The following is a 20,287-nucleotide window of genomic DNA, read 5'->3' as shown; positions in this document are numbered from 1 at the left end:
TTGATAAGAAAAGGCAGAAAAATAAAATGCTGATAACTTCAATTTTTATAATAATAATATATATATATATATATAATTTTTATTCCGTCGGTTTTTGCTCACTCCTACCAACTACATATTTGCATGAACACCAATGACAACTTACATCATAACATATTGTCCAGCATACAACAAAACTCAAGCTAAGATTCTAAAGGTCTTCTCAATTGCAATGAATGAAGAATATAAGTAAACCTACTTTTATCTCATACCCCACAAAAAATTAGCCCTAAACTGAATTTAGAGCTAAGTGAGCATTTATCAATTTATGTAATCTAATTCATGGTTTATCTGCCATAAAATTGAAACTAAAACTATTAGGGTGACCTGGCAACTTGAGGCAGTGTTTTGAGAAGCGCCACTGATGGCTTCCTAACAGTGTGATTGAGCAGAAGCATGAATGTCAAAAGAGTCAAAGCTCCAGCTTGATGTGCAGTGCCAAGTGATACCGGTACATAGGACAGAAGGGTTGATATCCCTAAAGTCACCTGCAATGACAATGTAATCAGTAAATGGGAGAGATACTCGGAATTCAAAGGAGAATATCAAACTGGTCAACGAAAGAAATGGGATAATCTACGGCCAGCAGCCACCTGAAGACCAGCCATGCCTAGTGTGCTCCCAATCAAAGTTTGAACAGCCGGGTGTATGTCCAACTTTCTAGTGAACCACCACATTGTTCCGATAGAGATTAAGCTTGCAGCAGCTAGAAGACGGTGATCAAGCTGCAAACAACCAACAAGAAATTGCATTTTACTTCATATATAGAGTCTGAATCCTTTTCAAAAGTTTCATACACATTTGGTTCTGTGAAAGATTCAGCTTGTCTTTGAGATTTTGAATGGTAAAAGCAGGCATGCCTCTGGAAAATTAAAGTTAAGAAACAAACTCTAAAATTACCTGCACAGTTGATGTATTCTCGAAGAAGTTGCGAATTAGTGGCTTCATTTCAAATATATCCTCAGGAATCCATGCGTCCCCCATCTTGGGAAAAGTATTATATGCATGCCCCTAGAATTTAAACACATAAACATAAATTATAAATTTTCGTACCATTATTTTTTAAAAGATAAAACCAGAAAGTTCTTGCGGCACTTATGAAAGAATTTCAGTTTTCACTTACAGCATCATTTCCTGCCACAAATGCCCCTGAGACAGCCGTAAGGCCCACAACTAAGCCCACAGGAAGGGCAAATCTCTTAACTTTTGCAGCCCCACCGACCCAAGCTATTGACTCGGCAGGAGGCTCAGGCATAACCACAGAAAGAGCAGTCCAGAAGAGGCCACTATAAATTACAAAGGCCGAGGTAAGATGAGCAGCAAGACGGTAAGGACTTACTCTTGGCTGAGCATATTCAGATGCTGGCTCCTACGTGAAGAATATGTTTATGAGGTGAATAATTTTTCATTCATTAGAATCCAAAGGAAGAATAAGAAAACAATGTTCTCACCTCTAAACCACTTTTGACCATCCACCATCCGATTAGACCCTGACCAGCACCAAGGGCAAAGAGAGCAGACAGTCTAAGTCCAAGACCTAGTGTAATATATCCCTTACGAAGAAAATATGAGAATGGTAATGCAAAGATGATGCCCAATCCCCTTCCCCACATACGGTGGCCATACTCCATCCAATATATGAATTTGAAGTCTTCTATCTTCATCCCTTTATTTACACTGCAAATGGTTAAAAAACTCAGTAGGACTGTCAAAATCACACAAACTTCCACCTCTATCGGAAATGAGAATAATTTTCAGTATACAGATTTGACGGAAAAAGTGTGCAGCCGTACACAATCACACCCATTCGTGTATATAAGCATCTTGACTATCAATATAAAAATTACCAACAGAAAATTGCTTTTTAAAGCAAATAACTTTTTTCTTGCCACTTTTCATTAATGCACAATAGAGACATAAGAAACTACACCATGTATCTGGATGAAGCTATATGAGAGACGATTTAAGTTATGAGCACAAATTAAGGCCTGAAATACAATTTATAAGTTCTTATTAGACTAAAAAGTATTGCAGTTTGTTAACTTACCGCTTATACTCAGGTGATTGCATGTATTTCTCAAACTCCTGATCCCACTCCTCATCTGATAGAGGAGGAAGGCTACCTGTAAATTTCCAGTCAGTCATTGAAAGACCAGACCGTGTTAGGCGGGTAAGACCCCCAAGGACCACCATACTAAAAACCCATGCAGCAGAACCAAAAAGCCACATCCCTACCACTTTCTGAGCACGAGGTCCTCCAGTGACTAATAATCTCAATCCTTCTTTACTTCCCATTGTATTAGATGCCACAGTACTGGACATATTCCTCAAGGTAGACATATGATGGCCCTAAAGTAAAGAAGAATTTTCATTTTCATCAGCATTACAAAGAATCCGTACAAGTTAAAAATTGCTTGAATATTCTGTAACACCGCCATCAGCACCTTTTGTTATTTCATATGTTTACAAGGTCCAGAAATCAACAACAAAATGATGTCCATTAGGCAAAAAAGAAATTTTCTTTTTTCCCAAAATACTAAAACCAAACTCAAGAACATCATGTACTCCCCTAGCGAACGAAACAAAGGCATCTAGATGTTTCATGGCATATATCCTCACTTGAATTGCTTGTCCCTCACTTTTTCTCTTTTCACTTTTCCTTTCCAATTGAAAATTCATTATTATTCATCAAATTCACACCTTCCATCCTTAAAAAAGATACCGAATGAATCGTGCCAATAGGGGTGTGCCTCAATATCACCCGTGGATGAATTTAGTTGGCGCGTGAAAGCTGTACCAGGATAACATTATCGCTAAACCCAGGATAACATTATTGCTAAGGCATCTCTTCTAGCTCTACAATAGTTAGCAACTAATGAAAAGAAAAACTTTTTGTAAGCAAATTATGCTGAGTTAGGTTGTGAGTTTACAAATTGTACAAGAATTCTGATAGGTATACTTCCACCGAACAATTTTCATCAGCATCAACACCATTATTTTATTGAGCCTTTAAAACTGAAAGTGGAATCATAAATAAGTTCTCTGGCAATATTCCCATTTTTGGAATAAACAAATTCTAAAAAAAGAGTTCATTTGGAAATTTTAAGTTTTTATTCAAGAAAAATGATGTTTAAAATGGAGAGTAATGAGAGAAGGGTAGGAAAGGGTACCTTGGGGAGAGATCTAAAGCCATAATAAAAGCCCCTAACAGTTGCAGTAGTAGTAGCAGCAAAAGAAGAAGTACTACTAGTGAAAACTCGATATGAACTATTTCCAGAGAGATTAGATACGATGCCACTGACAGCTTCTCTTTTACTTTTGAGAATTGAAGTTATTATTCTGCACTTGAACATGGTCACTCTGTCACTCTTCAAAGTAGAACAAATTTTGTTCGATTTTAGGTGAAGTTTTGACTTTGTATACAGGAGAACAGAAAGTGGCAGACAAGTCACGACCAGAGTTCTTGTATGGATTAGATTGTGTCAGAGCAAGTTACCTGCCTACAGATTTCCTGATAAAACAACAAGAAATTGCATTAGTATTATTGAACAAACATACATAAATATATATGTAGAAAATAGTTTGCTTTTGTGTTTATTATTACTTAAAAATTAGAAGATTTCATGCACTAGGCTGCAGGTTTTTTTTTTATAAAAAAAATTAAATAAATATTTTAATTTGAAGAGATATGAATATGGTTCTTGTTTTCTACGCTATCAATATAGTAAAGTGAATCAATTAAAAAACTAAGGGCAAAAAAAGCATAATGCAAAGAATATACATTTTGAAGCTCCCCTATCTGACATGATCTTCACATGTGGTCTAAATAAATAATAAAAAAATCAAAATCAGGAAAATGAACATTTGAATTTTGACAACTATTGTCACCATATACACCAGTACTATGCGGATCAAATGTGCCAAATTTGGTAATAGAAAAGGAACCAATCAAAATTTTTTTATGCCACCGAGACTTAATAGATTTAACTTGGTAATGCCTAATTCTAAAACAAATGATAAAGCCAATACAATGAAGTCTATAATGAAACAATTGTAACTTACATAATAATGACTATAAATGATTGTCTGAGGCACTGTAGGGAATCAAATAAGATCTAAAGTTTGAATGTGTTTTACTACTCGAAGGCACTGCTAGTTGGAATCAGATCTTGAGAAGGCAAAAACAAATTCAACCAAAAGAAATAATCTAAAACATTCAAATCAAAAAAAAAAAAACCCAAATAAAAGGAAAAATACTTCAAACTTGAATTATTATCATTAAGTTCAAAAATCATCAAATTCTTAGCGAATTATATCAAAAAGAACTACATATATACACACATATAATAGATCTTCGAGTTTTAATTTGTAGTTTTCCTCGCAAACACTACCGGTTGAAATCAAGTTTCCTAATTGGCATCTGTCTATGCCAAAAATCATTATCATCCTTTTACTTTTGTCGTTTAACAAATGGGTGTAGAACAAACTGATTTCAAGAGGTGCATTGACTCAGTAGTTATACAACTAAAGAGAATCCAACTTAGTAGTGCTAGAATGAATGTCCGAGAGCCTAATCAAGTTAGTATCTGAGGGTGCACAATTATATTTCAGGTTTGTAATTCTATTACCAAGTCATTCAAAAATATAGAGAGATGAAACCCAAAGTTTAGCTACGTAAATGAGAGAAAACTACTCAAAAAATCTTTTGGACAGACTCATACATCCAATCACACACCAGCCAGTTTTAGCCCTTCATTATCAGCTTTAGTTCACAACATACAGTATCCTTAAAATGTTTCGACTGGATACATATGTGCAATAGCAAGTTACCACAACTCATGCTTCTCAACCAAAGAATCAGATCCACAGTATGTATAGATCCAAGATTTCGGGCCATAGAAAAACAATACTTAGCAGTTCATTTAATCAAGCACGATGGCTGACAAGGTTTGAGAAGGCAGAGTAACTAGATTGCAAAATTGTCTATTAATCAATTGCATTCATTAGCACTGGTTTCCAAACATTTCTTATCAAGCTTTCCTGGAGCCTTGTGAGGTCTTTTCGTTTAAACAGCTTATATGACTTCAATAGGTGTATGCTTGGTCAAAATGGAAAGCAAAAAGTTTATCCTTCTGTTAACACCATCAGACCGCACAGTAAACAGAAATGCTAGCTCCTAAATCACAACAATATTCAAGATAAATCAATCAAAAGATTCAGTCATACAATACAAGTATTCAATTACAAATAAAGAGATGCCAATCACACAAAATCGTCACTGTCTCACAGGAATTTCAACGAACAGGTTATGTGCATCCCTCTTCACATTGAGAGAAAAGTAGAGAAAGCGACCAAGCCTATCTACATTTCAGACATCCATTGCATGATCGAGCATTCTAATCCTGGAAATGTTCTTCCGTAGCTCTAATGCTCATTAGAGAAATCAAATAAGGACTCAAGGTATCCTAACCTGTTTGTGAAGCTACTTAAAATTCAGTATGAACAGAGGAGGGTTTACTTTGGTAAGCCTCCGACTTGGGAGGTGAACGACATTTTCGTGGTCTGCCTCATGAATGATCCCTTATCTAAGCATCCTGATAAGGAAATGAAAAGGCGAAGAAACTTACCGCGAAACCAGTCGGCTTTTAGTTTATCGGGATACAGCTGTTATGGCAAGTAACAGCCTTGGGTCGCAACTGAAAGAGGGACTCAAAGATTGGAAGATGCCGGGTGAGAAGGAATAAATGGCGGTGAGAAGTGAAGAGACAGGATACAGACGATGAAAGGGGCTGCCGGGGCAGATGGGTGAACCGGCGAGCGGCGATGCTGAGTTGTGAGGAAAGTAGCCGAGACAGGGAGAGGGGAGTTGTGAGAAAGTAATTTTAAAACTTATTTATAATTTATTATTAATTTTTTATAAAAAAAATAAACTTATAATTTTTTTATATTTATACTAATGAGAAAACCGATATAGTAAGAAATTTAATAATTAACCAAAAAACTTTATCCCAATAATTAAATGGGTAAACTTACATAATTAAATTAATTATATATCATAAACATATTTATGTTTATTAAAATATTAATTAAATACATAATTAAAATATATAAATAAAAAAGTAATTAAATTAATTTATATACTAATTATTCTATTGATTATGTACCTTAATATGGTAACACTTACATCAAATTTTGCATAAGATTATACAAGATTAGGTCACTTATTATTATTATTATTTTTTAAAAAAAGTACCTTATTTTATCTCATACATAAAATTTCGTGTAAATTTTATCAAATATCATATTATTAATAAAATATTAATTATTTAATAAATAATTTAATATAAAATTTATTTTTTAAATTTCAAGTATGTATTTTAATTAATATATTTTAATAAATATAAAAATACTAGTCATATATGATTGATTTAATTATTTACTGTCCCAACTGAACTAAGTTAATTAATATATATTGTGCTTCATATGTTCATTTAATCGATACATATTTAAGTAACATATAATTGATTTAATTAATATATATTATGTATTCTTTATGTAATATTTGAGTTTGAAAATTGGTCCATGATAAATTTTAGCAATTTAAAAATGTCTAAAAAAATATTTTATAATTTAATTTAATTTAATTTTTATTATATTTTAAAAAATTAATTAGGGACGAGACTAAAAATAATTTGAGAAAAATGAATAAAAATTTGGGTTATAATGATGTTTTTAAAAGAAGAATTAGAAATAGGAGATCAAAGTGCAAATAGAAAAAGTTCGGTCACGTAGGACTGTCAAGTCAGAACCTCCACGAACTAGAACGCTGACATCAGTGCCACACGAAAGACCACGCTAGCGATTTGCGTGCCCCGCGATCGGACGGTCCAGGATCGATCCCGCGCGCATAGACAGTCCGAATATGTTTTTCCTTTAGACGTGATCGAACGGTTGAAATCAACCGTGATGAAAGGTCTAGATTCGTTTCTTCCTTAAACATGATCGGACAGACCAAATCGATCGCGATGGACAATCCAAATTAACACGGGATGGGTATAAATATTTCGCATCATACGGAACTCGAACCCTAGTCGTCAGCCCCCCCCCCCCCTCCCGGTCTGTCGGAGAAGAAGGATTAGACGCCGGAGAAGGAAGCTGACCGCCGCTGCACCGGAGCCACCTTTAACCTCCAAAAAAGGTAAAAATTATCTTACCTGCTCGATATTCAATTCCGAGCACCTCTGTGGCCATACCGAAGCAAAACAAATGGCGGATGAGGTGAAAACTACGGGTAGAGCCCGGCGGGATGGTCGCGGTCCAAAACTCGCAACCTCCTCCGATGAACCCCTTCCCAGTTCTCATTTAGTGCTATTTTTCTACCATTGTGTTCACCATTCTGTTTTTTATAGGTTGACCAAAGAAGGAATCCCAGCAGCGAAGGAGAGCTGGCAGAGCCGCCGCACCCAAAAATCCCACCACCGGCAGGTTTTAGTTTTTTTATTTTTTGGGCCAATCGAGGCTCTCTAACATATTTTTTTCGTAGAGGTACATGTAAAGTCGGCTGAAATCAGCTAAATTGGCCAAAAACAGCCAAGCCGAGGCAAACCGCCGCTACAAGTGGCGGCACCGTGTCGGAATTCTAAAATTGATCCGAAAGGATTTTTAACACCGATTTTAGGTTTTTAGGATATTCTTTAGGTACGTGAAACGTATTTAATCTCCGCAGAAAAATTTAGGAAATTCGGGGACCGTCAGGAGACACGGTAGAAAGTACAGTGTTTCAGACATCGATTCGGATAAGAATCTCTCACCATATTTCCTATTATGGAATTAAAACTTAATAATCAATAATATAGTATTTTGTGAAATTTAAAAAATTTTGGAAATAATTACAAGTCACTAATAGAGCTGGAACCGGTTAGTTATTTATTTGTCACGTTGAATTGATTAACTTATAACGCTTTAAATACATGATAATATATTGAAATAGTTAAATGATTTAGTTGTGTTTCCTTTATGCATATATCGCTTGTTTTGCGTGATTTACAGTTGATTTGTTAAATGTGAAATTAATATACAAATGAAAAATTGTTTGATTATGTGAATTAATAAATAATTGTCTTACTGAATATCTTGGGAGATGGTGGATGAACCGAGTATATAAGGAATGTTATCGTGAACATTACCTCATATCGGACGCGATATCGAGATGTGCTATTTTTTGCGCTCATACCGGACAGAATATGAAGACGACCCGGTTCACCCTCATACCGAATGAGATATTAATAAATGACATTTTTTGTCATCATACTAAACGGGATATAGGGACAGTCGGTTAATTAACAATTTTATATATTAGGTTCACGCGTCAGGGTATATCCCTATTGACCTCTAGAGGTACCAGTAAGCAGATAAAATGTAACGGTCCAAAACTTAAAAAGAAATAAAGACATGAATTGAATGTGAAAACGGAGTAATAGAGTTAGGGTTTACATTCTTTACACAATAGTTTAAAATACCCAATAGGGCTACAGAAATATCTATTCTAAAAAAATAAACGAAAATCAAAGAAATAAACGAAAAGTAAACAACTGAACATCTTAGGATGACATTCACTAGCGTTTGAATGGGTCCGGGTAGTGAACTATTCATAATCCTTCTATTGATCGGGATCTGGGTCTTGATCCTCTTGATTTGAAATAGTTAATGAATGAGTGAGCTATACTAGCCAGTAAGAATATCATACTACTCACCGATACAGAAAATGAAGGTTGGTAAAAATTATAAAAATAACCAATAAAGCATATTTATCGTTGCTAGATTTTCAAAACCGATCTATAGAGACAATAGCTCAACAACATCGTAATCTCATATTTAAGTAAACAATAATAACAACTTTCTCTTTTTATTTGTCTACTGGTATCCATTGGGGTCCATAGGGATGTCTCACTGTACGTGAACCAACATCCAACCTTATTAACTAACCGACCATCCTCATACCTGGTCAGGTATGAGTGCCAAAAATACTATCCCTCAGTACCTCGTCCGGTATGAGGGTGAAACGAGCTGTTCCTATACCCCGTCTGGTATGAGCGCAAAAAATATCAATATTCGATATCCCATCCGGTATGAGACGACGTTCACGATAGGGTTCCTTATGTACCCGATCCGTCCACTATCTCCTAGGATATCCAGTAAGGCTACCATTCATTCATTTACTTAACCAATAAATTTTTTATTTACATTTAATTTTTAATTTCACGATTTGATCGTAAATCAACGCAAGACAAATAATACATGTATCAAGGAAACACAATTGAATCATTTTACCAATTTCAGTATATTATTATGCATGTAAAGTTGTAAACTCAAATAATCAGTTAAACAGGACAACAATAATAAATAATTAGTTCTGACTCCATTAGTAACATGTAATTAACTCTCGAAACTTTCTAAATTACGCAAAATACCATATTATTGATAATTAGACTTCAATTCCATAACAGAAAATAAGGTGAGAGATTCTTACCCGAATCGATATCTGAAATATCAAACTTTCAACTGCGCCTACTGGTGGTCTGCGAATTTCTTGAATTTTCCTGCGGAGGTTAAAACACATTTCATGTACCTAAAAATACTCCAAAAACCTAAAATCGGTGTTAAAAACCTTTTCCAATCAATTTTAAAATTCCTGCACAGCGGTGGTTTGCCTCGGACTGACCATTTTTGTCTAGTTTCGGCCAGTTTTATACTCATCCTTTCGAGAAAATATGTTAGGGAATCTCGGTTTACCGAAAAAAGTTGAAAAATAAAAACTTACTGGCAGCAGAATTTTCTGGTGCGACGGCTTTGCCGACTCACCTTTGTGTCTTGGTGTTTTTCTTTAGTCAACCTGTAAAAAATAGAATAGTGACCACAATGGTAGAAAAATCGCACAAAACGGGAAAATTGGAAGGGGCTCATCGAAGGTGATTTTTTATTTTGCCTGTGGCACCGCCGCCGAGCTTTACCTACGATTTTTGGCTCATCCGCCGTTCTTTTTGCTTTGATTTGGCCATGAGGGTGTTTGAAATCAATTTTTGAGTTTTTAGGAGAATTTTTACCTTTTTTGGCAGTCGGATGTGGCTCCGGTATAGTGACGAACGACAGTCGGCTCCCTTCTCCGGTGACTGGTTCTTCTTCTCTGGTGGGGGGCTAGCGACTAAAGTTTGGGTTCAGTGTGATGAAAGATATTTATACTCGTCTCTCTTAAATCTGGATCGTTCATCGCATTTGATCTCGATCATCTGATCGCGTTTAAAAAGAAAAAGAATCTAAATCATTCATCCCGATTTGATCTCGACCGTATGATCATGTTTAAAGAGAGAACGAATCTGTACCGTTCATCACATTTACATCCGATAATACCTGAAGAGGGAATGGATTCAAACCGTCCACGCTCGTAGGAACGCATATGGGCCGTCCAATTACAGGTACGCGGATTGCCAGCGTGGCCTCCTGTGTGGCATCGAGTCAGTGTACCTTGCCACACGGCGCGCTCCGGTTCATCGGGGCTGCTGACTGGCGGTCCTAAGTGGCGCAATTTTTCTTAATTACGTTTTGACCTCCTAGTTTCCGATTTTTATTTTAAAAATACATTTTGAACCCAAAATTTCACCATTTTTTTCCAAATTTATTTTCAATTTCATCATTCACCTATTTTTTTCTTAATTTTACATTAAACAAAAATTATGAATTTTAAAAATTATATTTATTTATATATTTTTTAATTTTAAATTTAATCTCGGGCTAAATTTCGAACTCAGGTATTACATAAAAAGAAAAGTTGTTGTTTACATAAAAAAGAAAAGTTGTTGTTCTTACTCACTTATATAAAAAATTATAATATTATTTGAATTATTGTATTTATAGGTTGATTTTGAAAATCTCATAATGGTAAGTATGTAATAAATGATTTTCCGTATGATAAATGAACTTACTTAAATTAAGAGGTCTATTAGTCGGTTTTTTTTTTTTTACCAACCTTCAATTTCGTATCGGTGAGTAGTGTGATATTCTTATTGGAATATTATAGCTCTCCCTTATTAATCATTTCATATCAAGAAGATTAAGATTCAGATCCTAATCAGCAGGAGGACTGTGAATAGGTGTTCCCTATATCTTATCAAGAGATAGTGGAGGTTAACCTTCATACAACATTTATTTACTATTTTCATATGTTTATTTCGTTTTTTTATGAATCAATATGAAAAGGACATTTCCGTAATCCTATTGGACATTCTAATTTATGTGTAAAGAATGTAAACCCTAATATTATTATATGTTTCCGTATCTTTAATTCAAATTTATTTTACCCAAGGTTTCGGGTCTTTACACTTTAATTATTACAATTTTTTATAATTATTATAATAAATATTTTAATTAATAATAATTTAATTTAATTCTTATTTTTATAAAAATATGCATTCAAATTTATAATTATCAATACTTACATTATATATTATTTTCATTTGTCATATATTGTTATAAGTGTATACAATTCATTTTAGATTGAAAAATCAAATTGAACCAAACATACTATATCTAGTCCTTTATAGGATAAATTTTTTTTGTTCAAATTTGTTTAAATTTTATATAATCTCAGTCTAAACTAAAAGTAACCCTAAATCTACTAAAATCAAGTCTTCACTTTATGTCTAGTACTTATGGCCTATTATGTTTCATTCATTTATATCAAACGAAAAGTAACTCTATATATACCATAATTAAGTCTCCATCTCATGTTTAGTGCTTCTTACCACTTCTTTTCTATTCATTCACATAAAACTAATGCACTTCTCTTGCACGCATGTGTTTCCCTCCTACTAGCACTAGCATAAGCTCTCCAACATGCATGTAGCTAGTCTACTTCCAACCATGTAGCATCAAATGCTTTAACCCTCACGTATTGTCGCTCTAACCTCGAGCTTCTCCAATAGACAATAGTTGTTTTTCTTTTGTATATGTGAAACATATATATATATATATATATATATTCACGAGATAAAAGATTCATCAAAACAATAATTTTAATTTTAAAATAATTTTCTGAAAGTAGTTATTGATCATATTATAAATAACATTAAAGTTTAAAAAAGTTTGCACGAATCTTAATTTGAGATTTTGAGTTTAAAGAGATACGAACTAAGAATGTGTGAGTCATAGACCTCGTGATATAAGTTAATCATCAATTAAATTCGTATTTAATTAAAAATCATAACAATAGTGTACATACATATGTGACATTCATTTAAAATTGAATTCACTGATTAAAATATGTACAAAGTATAGGAGAATAGTGAAATTAAAATACATCCAAAAGAAAAAATTAAAACAAATAAATCATATGACATCCTCCGAATGACCAATTCTCCCTCATGTTGTGTTTTTGGTGATCTTCATAATATGCTTCTTTTATTAAAAAGTCTTCAATGTTGTGCAATTAGCAAATTTGATTTATTTAATATTTTTTATTGCATCATTTTAGAAGTCATTTTTATCGTCATTTTTTTTAATTCCTGTTACATTTTAAAAGAATTACGATACTAAATAAAGTATTAAAAATAAACACTATGTAATGGTCCCGAAAATTTAAAAGGAAATGCATATAATAATTTAAGTGCGGAAGCGAAATAAATGTTAAGGTTAACATATCTTACACGATAACTTAAAAGTACTAAACAAACATCACAGAATAAATTCTCTGAAAGAAATAAAAGAAATGAAAAAAAATAAAAGAAACTATAAAGTATCTAGCTTATACTCGCAGTCTTCTTACGGATCGGGCTCGGGAACCAGGTCCTCCTGATCTGAAATGGTTAAATAATATGTGAGCTGCACTAGCCCAGTAAGGACATCATACTATATCGCCAGCACAGAAATAAAGGTTGGTAGAAAATCAAAAACAACCAATGGAGTACTAAATTTAAACCAATACATTCATTAAAAGTAAAATCATTTACCCTTTTACTTACCATTGGGAAATATGTGAAAACAACCTATAAAGACAATAATATCATACAGATCATAACTTCATGCACAATCAGTAACATAGAACATATCATAAATTCATATTCATTGACAATAACTAATCATCACCGTTTCTCGTTTCACCAGCCTATTAGTATCCATGGGGATCCATAGGGGTGTTCCCGCTATACGTGAACTATTTTCCTTAACAATCTTAATTCCAGGGCCGTCCCCATACCCCGTTCAGTATGAGCGTCAATACATTAAACTTCAATATCTCGTCCGGTATGAGGGTGAAATGAGCTGTCCTCATACCCCGTCCAGTATGAGTGCCAAATGACCAAGTCTCCATACCCTGTCCGGTATGAGACAACGTTCACGGTAGGGTTCCCTATGAACCCGGTCCGTCCACCATCTCCTAGGATATCTAGTGAGGCTGCCATCTTATCTGTTTATTAGATCACATCATTTTCCTGTTTATCCTTAATCTTCGTTACCAAATTAAACACAATCACATAAACAATGAACATGCACCCGGTAATACAATCATATCTTATGTCCCAAAATCACACAGTGATTAAGTAATACAGTAATACATACATTTAAAACTCTAAAACTAGATACCATCATGCCTTTAAACTGTAAAATAAATCAACAGAAATCAACAGCGAATAATGTTCGATTTCGGGCTCTATTAACAATCCGTAATTAATTATGCATATCTATCTAACTTGTACAAAAGATCGTATTATTATTTATTCAAACTTCACATCTATGATAGGAAATAGGGTGAGGGGTTCTTACCTAATTTAACACCGAAAACTAAATGGTTACTGCGCCTACGGGCGGTTCCTAGGTTTCCTGAATTTTCCTTCGGGAACTGGAACGCGCTTACGATACCTACAAATGTCCCAAATAAACCCAAAAATCAGTCCCATGGCCCATTCGACCAATTTTGAAAATCTAGCACAGTAGCTACGCCGTGCTCTTGCGACGACACCGCTGCCTGCGATGGTGACCCACCTCAGATTGGCTGTTTTCGGCCGAATTCAGCCAAACTTGCATTGCTTCCTACGAGAAAACACACTTAAGGCCCTCGATTGGCTAAAAAAACGTAAAAAATCGAAACTCACCGGTGGTGGGGCTCTCCAGTGCGGCGGTTCCTCCGGCTCACATTGCGGTTGGGTGTTTTGCTTCGGTCAACCTGTAGAGAAGGAAACAGTAATCACAACGGTGGAAAAATTACATCGAACGGGAATCGGGAAGGGCCTCATCAGAGGCATTTTTCGAAACACCCCGCGGCGATATTTTTCGGCCAATTGACTGGTTCTTTCACTTTGATTTGGCCGTGGGTGGGTTTAAAATTGAATTTCATGCAAGAGGGAAAATTTTTACCTTGTTTGGCGGTCAAAAATTGCTCCGGTGCGGTGGCGGGTGGCGGCAGTCGGCTCCTCGGCGGCTGGGTTGTCTTCTCCAGCGAGGGGCTCTGGCGGCTAGGGTTAGGGTTTGGGTGCGGATGGGATTATTTATACCCATCTACTTTTGATTTGGGCCATCCATTATTTTTAATTTTGACCGTTCAATCATGATTAAATAGGGAGTGAATCTGTACCATTCATCGTGATTCAATCTGGGCCGTCCATGCGCGTTTTGAATCTGTGTCGTCCGTGCGCGCGGGAATTGATCTCAGCCGTTCGATCGCGCGCACGCAAATTGCCCACGTGGTTCCCTCCGTGTGGCCTCCCGCGTCAGCGCTTCTATCACTTGGCGCGTCCTGGTTGGTCGGGACTGCTGTTCGGGCATCTGACATGACGTAATTTTTTTAAATTACGTTTTGACCCCGATTTCCGATTTTTCTTTGAAAAATATCCGTAGAACTCAAATTTTCACATCTTTTTCTCAAAATTATTTTGAATTAAATTCTTAATTAATTTTTTACCATTATTATTATTATTATTTTCGTTAAATCAAAATAAAATAAAATAAAATAAAATAAATTCAATTAAGAAATAATTATATTTATAAAAAAATAAAAATAAATGTTGGGTGTTACACACTAAATATCAAATGCTAAATGAAAGAAAATGACAATCACCCTCAGCTACTTAAAATACAATTGACATCTCATTCATTCAAAGAAAAGTAGTGATGGAGTTGTTCTTTCCACAATTAAAACAAAATTTTTCTTTACTAATATTATAATAATCAAAATGTAAGAGATTATATCTGTATATAAATTATATTTTTAAAAGAGTTTAACGGAGAAAAAATATTCTATCAATAGAAATAGAAATATATATGAATTAAATGACACATAATTATTTATAATAACATAAATTTTCATCAAATACATATATATATATATATATTTTCAAACCCAAATATTTTATTTTATTAAAAAGAAAAAAAAAAGATGTATTGACTAAATAATTATAAGACTAAAGAAAATTGTGGGGTTCTCAAGAAAACTGAAAAATCTAAAGGGAGCAATCAATAGACGGACCAACCTCCTTTATTTGAAGACCCCGAGACTCACGCACTTGCCGTCGTCCCTCTTAATACTATTCATCCATATCATTATTATTTTTCACATTCTTAATTAATTAATTATTTATTTATTTACATATACATATATATATATAAAAGGGTCCAATAAGGTTAAAGTATTTTATTAGTCCCTTTATTAAAAAATAATAATTATAAGATCCTCTTTTTCACCGCTTTCTTTTGGTTTCTGAAGCCATAAAGTTGCACTGAGATTGGTTTTGGGTAAATTTTGAAGTTTGGGTTTCATTATTGATTTTCCTCCTTTCTCTCCGTTCCACACCATTAATATTTCATTAATTAATTTATAAATCTCTTATAAAATAGTTTTTTTTATATTTTATTTTAATCATGATCTAATTTAAACGAGTAACGTATAAACTATAATATAAATTTTATATTTTAATACATATTTTTTGACATCGCATATTTATAATTTATTATCTTGTATTATTATTAATAAATTGTTTAATAATTGACGTAATGAATCGTATACATACTAGATTGGTTTAAATTTATTTTAATTATATGATTTTAAAACATTTCTACCAATAGTATATTAAAAGTTTGCTTTTATTTTATGTATAATCTTATTTGTTAATCCAATTTAGGATTCAATTAACACTTAGTATGTATATTTTGTCTTCCATAAATTTATGAAGCTTTCGTTTTATCTTTTATACAAAAATAATTGTTGGTGACCAATAACTCGTAGAAACTTATATTCCTAATTCTCTGCCTCTACCAAATTCCTCTTCTTTTGACTATTTTTATTTCCAATTCTAAGGAATGGTATAAATGCATCATTTGACACTTTGTACCGAGTTTGGAATTTCTTTTTTTTTTTTAATTAATTAAATTATAATCACTAAATATGTTAATTTATAAACATATTATGAATCGTAATATGCGGAATTATAATTTTTAATTTAATAAATATAAAACTTAATTCATTAATATATTTATAAAACTATAATAATAAAGTTAAAAAACATTATAACAAGATATTATAAATACGATAAAAAAAAAATTATCTTAATTATTACTAAATTTTTTTAGTTGATGTATAAGCCTACCAACCAAAAAATAAAATAAAATAAAATTATTTATTATTCTTAATCTAGATAGTTGGTACTTCAATTTATACAAATTCAAGTTGGATTATGTGTTTTGTATATTTTCTTATTAAGAGTTTTTTAATAGAATTTTTTTAATAATGTTATTACTAGTGTGAAAATAAAACATAATTAATAAAATATATAATTTTTTATTTATAAACTAAGCTTCAACGAATTTTGTATTTATATGTAATTGAATAAATTTATGTATTGAGTTTAGAAGTCATTCACTTTTTGAGTTCAACTTTGAATTGGCTTTTAATTTTCGAAGTCTATTCAATTGCAGAGGAGAGAGTGATGATAATGGTATGTATGTTCATGAAAATGACAATGCGTCCTGCATATTAATGTTTTTATGGCAGAGTTCCTGTAGCTGGACGCCCTACAAATTTTTTCTTTTTTACCTCGTTCATATTATTACTATTTGCATTTACCAATTCCAATTTCTCCTTTCCCACTTCATTCATTTGACAGGCAGAGTAATACATCATATACATTTGCATATACATATATAATCTTCTGGACTTTTTTAATTTCAAATTTTGAATACCCATATAAAATTAAGGGTAGCCCACAACTTTTACCGCAAAAAGTTTGGATCTTTTTTTTTTATTTTAACACCGCATCATCAATGGCATTGCGGAAAACAGACACTCCTGATCTACTAGTTACGCAGTTTGGCTGGTTACTGGTAGCATTCACTGGTTTTTTCTATTTCTTTTTTGTTTTGATATAGGGTTTAGAATTAGGATAGATAATAATAAGCTAGCAATCTTGTGAGAGGACATGGCTTCCTTTCAGTTTGGTTGTCATGTTCCCCACACAAGAAAAGATTCTCTTCCACATTCAAAAGAGAACAAAAAGAAAGAACACTAATTTTTTTTCTTTGGTTAGTCAAAAAAAAAAAAAAAAAAGGCTACTTATGTTGGTATTTATGTACCCTCCCTTTATTTACTTGTTTTTAGCTTTTTTTTTTTTAGCCTTTCTGGGGATACCCATCTTGTAAAAAGCTCCGGGACATGTTTACTGTGATGAAGCTTCTTCTGGGTGGCTAAAGCTTTCACTATACACTTGCATATAACATTACTTGAATCCTTGGTTCTGTTGAGCTGCTTTCTGGAAGCTGCAGAGGAATTAGTGTTCAGAAAACTTGAGATTCTTCTTTGTTTCTCTTTTCAGCTTTAGGGTAAAAATGGGTAGGAGACGCCATTTTGCTTTTCAAGATCGAGAATGGAAGGGTACTTAAAGTGAGAAGCTTTGACCTTTGAAGCAAAACAAGAAGCAGAGAAGAAGGAGGAGGAGGAGGAGGAAATATGCCAACAGTGTGGTTTTCTTTGAAGAGGTCTTTACACTGCAAATCAGAGCCATCAGATGTTCATGACCCAAAAGCAAGGAAGCATTTGAGCACAATCTTGACAAGAAAAGCAGGAAGGTCAGGTTGTTCAAGGTCTATAGCCAACCTCAAAGATGTTATTCATGGGAGCAAGAGACATCTAGACAAGCCGCCTAGTTGCAGCCCAAGATCCATAGGGAGCAGTGAGTTCCTCAACCCCATAACTCATGAGGTTATTCTCAGCAACTCAAGGTGTGAGCTTAAAATCACTGGCTATGGCGGTTTCCAAGATGGGTCTGTCAATGGCGGTGGTGGGAATGGTGCAGGTAGTTGTGGAAGTGGAGGGTCAACTTTTGTGGGTACATTAAGGCCAGGGACTCCGGGGCCTGGAGGACAACCTACAATGCATTATTTTAACCCTTCCTTTAGGCCATCTTCTGCAACTCCACCAAGAAAATCTCCTTCTCTTCTATTCGAAAGAGAAGGTTCTGGTTTTGGAGGATCTGGGGCTTTTGGTGGTGTTCATTCAAGCAATAGAGTCTCTTTACAACAAGATTCTAATGGGTCTTCTACTGTGACCTGCCATAAATGTGGAGAGCAGTTTAGCAAATGGGAGGCTGCTGAAATTCATCATCTCTCTAAGCATGCTGGTCAGTAAAATTCTTACTTAGATTCTTCAATTTTCTTATTTCTCTGGGCTAATTTCATTTGTTCTTTAACTTCTTTGCTTCCCTGCTTCTCTTTGGAAGCTTTTAGTGAAGTATCTTTTGGGAGGTTGCTTTATCTTCACTACTTTCTTATCCTCCCGCCACTAAAAATCATTCACAGTTCTCTGTCCACAAAATCTAGTAAACCCACTTTTTGAAAGCAAATATACAGAATTTTGGATCCCCTCTTGTAATTTACACTTTCACTTTTAGGAACAAGATTACTGCTTTTTATTAAAGAACAATTATTATGTTTTATAAAATTTATGTGCTTTTGGACTTTACAGAATGTCTTCTTCTTTTTCTAGTCAATTTGAAGAAATTCTTCATTTAGAATTTTAAAATAAAGTGCCCATGATGTTCTGCAGAACTTTTGGTTTGCAATCTCCAAATCTCATTGAAGCCAAATCTAGCTATTTTTTGACCAAAAGGTCTCTAACTGCTGAAATGTGGGGCATGTCCTGGGACTGTGCCAACTATTTTTAAGTTATTCTGGTTCTTGATATCTTAAGCAAGTAGCTTTAGCTTCTTATTCCTCAGTGTCTCACAATTTTTGTCTGTTCAACAGTAACTGAACTTGTGGAGGGTGACTCGTCTAGAAAGATTGTGGAAATTATTTGCAGAACAAGTTGGTCAAAGTCTGAGAATCAGTGTGGCAGGATTGAGAGAGTGTTGAAAGTTCACAACATGCAAAAAACTCTAGCTCGATTTGAGGAATACAGGGAAATGGTGAAGATCAAAGCCAGCAAACTCCCCAAGAAACATCCCAGGTGTATTGCGGATGGGAATGAACTCTTGAGGTTCTATGGCACAACTGTGTCATGCTCTCTTGGCCTAAATGGTTCCTCAAGTCTCTGCATTTCTGAAAAATGTTGTGTCTGCCGGATCATTAGAAATGGATTCTCCACCAAGAAGGAGCTAAAGGAAGGCATTGGAGTATTCACAACATCTACGAGTGGAAGAGCTTTTGAATCCATTGAAATTTTTGAAGACAATCCATCTGTAAGAAAGGCATTGATAGTATGCAGAGTTATTGCTGGGAGGGTTCACAGGCCTCTGGAGAATATACAAGAAATGGCTGGTCAAACTGGGTTTGATTCTCTGGCTGGTAAAGTTGGTCTCTATTCAAATATTGAGGAGCTTTACCTTCTCAATCCTAGAGCCCTCCTTCCTTGCTTTGTGGTAATCTGCAAACCTTGAAGAATTAATGTGAAAATTTTAGATTTATATTTTCGTGGGAATTCTTTTCCTTCTGTGGTAGATTCTTTCTTCTGTGAGGAGAATTCTTATCCAAGTCCATGTTTTTTGTTGTCACTTCCCTATATATCTGATTTTGTGCATTTTTTTTTTTTAAATTCCATCCTCTTCTCCAACTTGAAGGCTTTTGTTGTTGATAAGAACATTTGTAAGGATCTGTATATTTTGTTGGCTGTATTGGAAACCATACATTTCTTGTGACGAATTTGAATCTTGATTCTTGGAGGTTGACATATAACAGAGGACAATCCTCTGTAATGTTGGATAACATAATTACCATG

The 20,287-nt window shown here is 34.1% G+C and overlaps 2 protein-coding genes across 2 annotated transcripts; one reads left to right on the top strand and one right to left on the bottom strand.

Moving 5' to 3' along the window:
• Nucleotides 1-27: 27 nt before the first annotated feature.
• COX15 (cytochrome c oxidase 15) lies at nt 28-5,923 on the bottom strand. The gene is made up of 8 exons (XM_022037286.2): nt 5,667-5,923; nt 3,210-3,550; nt 2,087-2,388; nt 1,491-1,716; nt 1,163-1,408; nt 940-1,050; nt 633-764; nt 28-527 (listed from the first exon to the last, which is right to left on the bottom strand). The coding sequence occupies exons 2-8, from the start codon at nt 3,390-3,392 to the stop codon at nt 357-359; spliced, it is 1,371 nt and encodes a 456-aa protein (XP_021892978.1). The 5' UTR covers nt 3,393-3,550; nt 5,667-5,923; the 3' UTR covers nt 28-356.
• Nucleotides 5,924-17,334: 11,411 nt separating this feature from the next.
• LOC110810954 (uncharacterized) lies at nt 17,335-20,211 on the top strand. Its single transcript, XM_022037281.2, has 2 exons — nt 17,335-18,692; nt 19,318-20,211. Exons 1-2 carry the CDS (start codon nt 18,023-18,025, stop codon nt 19,947-19,949), a joined length of 1,302 nt encoding a protein of 433 aa, XP_021892973.1. The 5' UTR covers nt 17,335-18,022; the 3' UTR covers nt 19,950-20,211.
• Nucleotides 20,212-20,287: the final 76 nt, after the last annotated feature.

This window comes from Carica papaya, chromosome 4, assembly GCF_054855325.1.
Source record: "Carica papaya isolate Zhongbai chromosome 4, ASM5485532v1, whole genome shotgun sequence".
NCBI classification, from domain to species: Eukaryota; Viridiplantae; Streptophyta; class Magnoliopsida; order Brassicales; family Caricaceae; genus Carica; species Carica papaya.
The sequence above is the reverse complement of the archived record's forward strand: the minus strand, read 5'-3'. Positions and strand labels throughout refer to the sequence as shown.